Genomic DNA, 6166 nt, shown 5'->3' with positions numbered 1-6166 from the left:
CTCTTCACGGATCTTGGACAATAGTGACAAGCCTGCGTGTCATCTCTAGTGATTAAGCTCTATGGTCACTATTCCATATTAAGTCTATGGTCTCTACTACAAACTAGACAGAGCTACACGAGAACAACTGTTTCAAATCCAGTTGTCAAGGAAATCTTCTGGTTTTCTCTGTAAACAGCAGTTTTATAGTTCTTTGAAGAGGAAGGCTCTTCTTCGGTTTCCTAATTTTCTCCCACCATAAAAACTACCTTTGTTTTTTTTTTAGCTTTTGCCTACTAGCTTAGCAATCTAAGTAGCCATACAAGAAGCCACTAAGTCGTGTGACCAAGACTAATGAAGTGAACAAAATCCATCAGTTTTACAAAATAAAACTTCCTTCAGGTTTAGAAAATTAACTGAATGGGAATAATCAAAATTAGCTTGTATTATATATATTTATATTATTTTTCTGTCCATGGTACCAAGTGACCCATGGACCAGTACCAGTCCAGGGTTGGAGACCATTGTTTGACATTTTCCTGTGTTTTCAGACCTGTTCTGTTGTGGCTCCAAACTTCAGTAGAAACATGTTTCTGTGAGCTACATCAAACATCACAGAGAGAGGCGTGGTGCACATAATGATCTTTATTCATATCTTCCTCTTCAAACACACGGTCCTGATGTACATGTACATTTCAAACTCAAGTGAGGTAAAAGTGCTGAAAAATTAAACAGGCTGGAACTTTCCAAGTCATCTTCCCAATCATAAAGCTGACAACACTTGTTTGGGTTTCCATAGCAACAAAAAAAAAGATGCTACACGTGTCATTTTTTTTTTTTAACTTAACACCACAGGCATCCCATCATGAACACGTGCACCCCCCCTGCATCAACGTAAACACATCTGCTGCAAACGTCTGCATGTGGAGGCAGCAGGAGAGCGTCTGCAGCATCCATCACATTCCTCTGGTTAAGACTTGTACTTCTGACAAGCAGAACCACTAATATTTACATCACCCCCCCCAAAGGATAAATACACACGGGTGTCAAAAAAAAAAAAAAACACTAGTTACACTGAACAGAGGAGCAGGGGACTGGTACCAACATCTTACAGCAGAAAAGTAATAGACTGGAACATAAAAATCACCCCCCCACCTCGACATGTACACCACCCTGATAAAGACAGGGATTCAGCATCTGCATCCAACTTCCTCTGGAAGTAAAGTTTTCACATTTGAGCTCTGAGGGAGAACCGCAGCACAGATTTCAGAGGGAAGTTCTCCACAGCCGCCCCACGGCTGGAGTAAAGGCGACCAATAAGAGTCAAAGCACTACATGAAGGTCAAAGTCACCTGAAGCCCATTTACTCCCACAGCTTAAGAAAACAGGCTTCAGCTCTGCAATCCACTCAGAGAGCACCTCTACATCTACAGTCCTCCAAACACCTGCTCAGGTGTTACTGTGGAGCAGGTAAAGCAGGAGGACCAACTATCAGGTCCTGGATTTGAACCCACTGACAGAAGCTCAACTAAATGACCAAACCAGAAGCTCACAACACGGGAAAACCCAGACCCCCCACTGAAGCTCTCCCTGCTGTCCCCAATAAAAAGCATGAATAAAAGGTGGCAGAGAGGACAGGCACGTTTGGTGTTCAGCTGCCGCTCAGCGTGAGCCCACCCCCAGGACTCAGGCTGTGGGTGAACTTCTGTGCTCGAGTCACACAGATAAGCCCCGCCAGCAGTTATCGGCCCTGTGACAGGGCGGAAAATGACCCTGTAGAGAAGCAGGCGGGGTACTTGTGTAAGCACTTCAGGAGGAATGCTCCACAGACAGGAGGAGGTTAAAGACATGATAGTGAAGGCACGCCACGACACATTATCAGATAATAATAGACTACTGGAAATAGAAATTCATGTGGGGGGGGGGTCGTTTCCACATTCATCAAAATCTAAGTCTGGAAGGAGAGACGCGGTCTGTCCTCCCGTGACCAAAAAAGGGGTTCAAACGCTGCAGGCACCTGGCGGGGACAGGACACGCGTTACCCCCCCACACTCTAAAAACGCAGCTCCTCCAGGAGACGGAGGATAAGTTTAGCTGCTTGACCCGGCTGCGTCAGAGGAGGATCCCCTTTCAGGGCTCCTGTCAGACCCGCGGGGGCCCGCCGGGTCTCCGTGTGCTGCTCCTTTTAAGGGAAGAGGCGGCTGTTCGGCGCCGGACACTCCGTCCGCCCGCCGGCCACATTCCCTCGACAGTCAGGACTGACCTCTTTAAGGAAACAAAGAAGGGAATTGAACCCCGAAATCTGAACCCCGGCCTGAGGTAACTGGATCAAACAGGGGGGGGGTCTAGATCAAGATTCACAGTAGAAATAAAACCTTCAGCATCGTTTACAAATAACACACCGACTTCAGAGGTGGCACTAATGTGAGGCCTTCAAATGACCCCATCCTCTTCACACATTTACATTTGCTTTCTTTTAATTAGCAGTTTACCAAAGAACAGCTCAATCTATACTTTTTTTTTTTCGTATTTTAACACCAAAGAGCTGAAATCTGAGCTCCATATTTCAAACAATCCTTGCTGGTCAAAGTGCTGGAGGAGTGAAGCTGCAGGTTTAAGGCACAAACATCTCTGAGCCATCAACAAGAAAAAAAAAACAAAAACTGAAGAACACTAAAAAGTATCGCCTTCTCTTTAATGACGTCACCTTTGTGGCAAAGGAATGACCAGAGAGTCAAAAGAAAAAACAAACACTTGGCCACTTCACTGGTGCCTGCAGAGGATCGCTGCATTTATTGCCACTGCTTACTTTTTTTGGATCCATTTCATAATTTTTCACTTTTTTTTCATTTCTTGGTTGCTTCGGTGAGGCCCGACTTCAGGGCGCCTCGTCCTGTCAGTTACACGGCAGCCAGGTGGGGATGTTCTGGCTGGCCACGTAGTAGTTGCTGAAGTTGTGGTCTCTGACGTACGGCGCCGGCTGATAGTAGCACGTCACAGACGAGGCGTCGGGGATGGCGCTCTGCTCAGCCAGGACCCTCAAGGCCATGAGGGAGAGCAGGTGGAGGGTCTGGCGCCGCTCGTGGCCCATCAGGCACACCGTGCTCTCGTTCACCACCTTCCGCAGGATCTGCAGGTAGTCGTACTTGCTCTTCTCCTCCCCGATGAAGTGCATCTGGAGATACAGCTCCACCTTACGCTGCTGCTCCCCGATGTCGGGAAAGTCGATGAAGAAGCGCGAGCACATGTATCTCTCCAGAGCCTTGAACTCCTCCTGGTTGGCAGGACGGAAGTCCCGCACCAGCAGGTTGCAGTACTTGAGCAGGCCGCCGCCGCGGATTTCCTCCGGCCGCTTGGTGGCGATGAGCTTGTTGCGCAGGTGGTTCAGTGCAGCGTTGAAGTCTCCGTACACGCTCTCCCCTATGACGATGGGGTGGGAGTCCTCCGACAGGGGCGCCTGCACGTGCTCGTAATGGGACAGCATGGGGTCCAGCACGATCTGGAAGGAGTCCACGCTGAACTCGAACTGCCGTCGTATGGAGTCCACAAAGTTCAGCTCCACGTTGCGGCCGTTTTTGTTGCAGAGGGAGATGAGACTCCAGCGGTCCTGCTCCGTGTAGACTTTGACCAACTTCTGGACGTAGACCTCTTTGAGAGTCATGGGGGTTATCTTCTCTTTGTTGACGCACTCAGGAAGGAAGTCCAACAGAATGTCCAGGACGTCGTCCTTTATGAGCTTGAACTCTGCTTCGCTGGGCAGGTCCACCCTGAAGATGACGTCCAGGTCCTTGAAGCTCCAGCTGATGTCCTGCACCAGCACGTGGCTGGCCGTGGAGCCGTTCAGGCGGATGTCCTGTACTCTGATGCCCCGCCGCTCCAGGCGGCGCCGCACGCGGGCCAGAATGTCCATCAGCTGCACCTCCAAGGTGGGGAAGTTCCCGCGTCCGTGAACGGGGATGACGTCGGTGAGGACTTCGTTCAGCCTGCTCACCTGATCCCAGGTCAGACAACTGGAAGAGCTGCAGCTGGATTCTTCTTTGTTTTCCATCTTCTGACCAAGATTAGATAAACTGGGATAGAAGAAAAACAAAAAACATTAGTTCAACTCAAACAGACAAATGAACAAAAGTTTCTAATCAAAGCAACAAATTTCACATAGATGCACTTTAGGACGCACTCTTTAAAAAAAAAAAAAAAACATGAGAAAGACAGAAAATTCCGGTTACTCTACATTTACATTTTTAATTGAACTGAAAGAAAAAAAGGTGAAAGATTTTTAAATAAAATCCTGAAATAATTTAAAGGAATTCCCTCTGGCAGCATCAAGGCTTTCAAGGTGAGTTAAATGTTTGTTTTGTTTGGCCCCCAACCCACTGTGCGTCTTGGATTTTGGCCCCTGTGTGATCTAGATAGAAAAGTGTCTATCGTGCCATTTCTCTTCTATCGTTTCTATCATTTTTGTTTATTTGTATTTGTGAACTTTTGTGCAAAAATTTTGTGCAAAGTTAGAGAAAATAAACACTGGAGGCCCAGTGTTTAAAGGGTGAAAAAAGGATGCCGATTTTTTTAAGTCATGGATGATACTATTTTTAAAAAATTAAATAAGCATTTGTTTTTCTTCACATTAAATTTTAAACTAGGAATCACCCATGTCTGGGTCCATCACTTGAGTTAAATGTTTGACTTTGCCACCATCACTGCAAACAGGAAGTTTCCTGTGACACACGTGAAGTAGGACTGCAGGGGGCGGAAGAGTAGAAATACACTGAAATAAAATTCTCATTTTAAATAATTTTTAAAGGCAATTTGGAATAAAATGCTGAAAAAGGAATCCAAGAAAGCGAAAACAAGTAATGAGACTGTCCAGTCCGTCATTGCTTGAAAAAAAAAGTAATATATCATTTAATAAATCTCAAATACCAGTAAAATGCCTCAAATTACACGTTTTCCAAATCGTTACTTCAAGAAACTCCTTCCTGTCTAGCTTAGCTAAGGAGCACCAAACCCGCGCGGGATAATAGCATCATTCAGCTACAGCACAAAGCGGGCACGAGGCAACCTGCACGCGCCCCCGCTGCGCACGCAGCTCGCGAGCTTTCTAGAACTGCGAGCCTGGTTTTATTCCAGAACCGCTCAAAGTCAACAAAGCCGCAGCTTTCCAGATCAACAACAGCGGGAGCGCGGCTGCTGCTCCAGCCGGCAAACTCTTCCCGAGAGTTTGTAACTTCTATTCCCCCTAACTGTGCTGCCATGCTCCAGACTGTAACTCGTCTCCATTCCATCCTCCTCCGAGTTAAACAAAACCTTCACGTGGACAGTTTGAGATGGAGAACCGACCTCGAGTAGCGAGGCAGCGGTTACTCTCACAGCTGCGAGCCGCCGCTCTAATGACACCCGGAGCTCGGCACTATTTTTCCTGACGACCCAAGAAGTCAAAACACAACATCCGCCCGCCGAACGTTAAGAAAAGCTGGACATACGTTACAGAAAGGCTGGTCCGGGGGGCATTCAAAGTCCAAAAAGTGTTGTAGCTTCGCAAACACGCCTCAACATAATCCACAGCCCGACACTAACAGTCCGGTTCGAACCACAGCCTCCGAGCGAGACACGCCTGCCTTATAAAGCCGAAGTACGACGCCCCCCGGCGAGCTGAGTCCGCCGCCGCGTCACACAGTCCCCGTTTTTGGGGACTTTTCAGAGGTTCCCGGTTTAAATTTAAACCATTTCAGAAATAAAACAAATAAAACAAAACACTTACTACATTTGAACTCCCCGAAGAATCCACTTCACCAGCAGGACATGCGGTCAGAACGATGACTGCCTGATATGTACCAATGCGCCGAGAAACGCCTCTGATTGGTGGACAAGGTTTTTGCGTTGCTAAGTAACCCGGGGCGTCACCACGTTAAGCAGACAGAGCGTCCTCTCTCTGATAGTGGGACAATAGAGATTTTATAAATATCTTAAAAAGATTAATACACCCAAAGCATACAGCACCGGAACAATGAGTGCTTTTGTGTCTGATGGACAATTCTCTATATAGAGAATTTTTTTTGCTAATGCTGAAGCATTAATTTTATCTATTAATATTGTGGTTATTTCTTATTTGGAATTATTCATTTTTGGGAGCCATGTCCCCATTACCTTTCTGTGTGTTGTAATTAATGCTCATTTTTTAAAGATAACA

General features: G+C 46.8%; 1 protein-coding gene across 2 annotated transcripts; it reads right to left on the bottom strand.

The window, feature by feature from the left end:
* Window positions 1–606: 606 nt before the first annotated feature.
* Window positions 607–5883, bottom strand: tent5c (terminal nucleotidyltransferase 5C). Of its 2 annotated transcripts, none has more exons than XM_024260567.2 (2): window positions 5738–5883; window positions 607–4049 (listed from the first exon to the last, which is right to left on the bottom strand). In XM_024260567.2, the coding sequence occupies exons 1-2, from the start codon at window positions 5740–5742 to the stop codon at window positions 2876–2878; spliced, it is 1179 nt and encodes a 392-aa protein (XP_024116335.1). In that variant the 5' UTR covers window positions 5743–5883; the 3' UTR covers window positions 607–2875. The 2 variants fall into 2 exon arrangements, with proteins under 2 accessions (XP_024116335.1, XP_024116336.1); XM_024260568.2 differs by lacking the exon at window positions 5738–5883 and adding an exon at window positions 5460–5599.
* Window positions 5884–6166: the final 283 nt, after the last annotated feature.

Source organism: Oryzias melastigma, linkage group LG21 (genome assembly GCF_002922805.2).
Source record: "Oryzias melastigma strain HK-1 linkage group LG21, ASM292280v2, whole genome shotgun sequence".
Classification (NCBI taxonomy): domain Eukaryota; kingdom Metazoa; phylum Chordata; class Actinopteri; order Beloniformes; family Adrianichthyidae; genus Oryzias; species Oryzias melastigma.
Note: the sequence above shows the minus strand (reverse complement) of the source record. Positions and strands in the feature narration are given on the sequence as shown.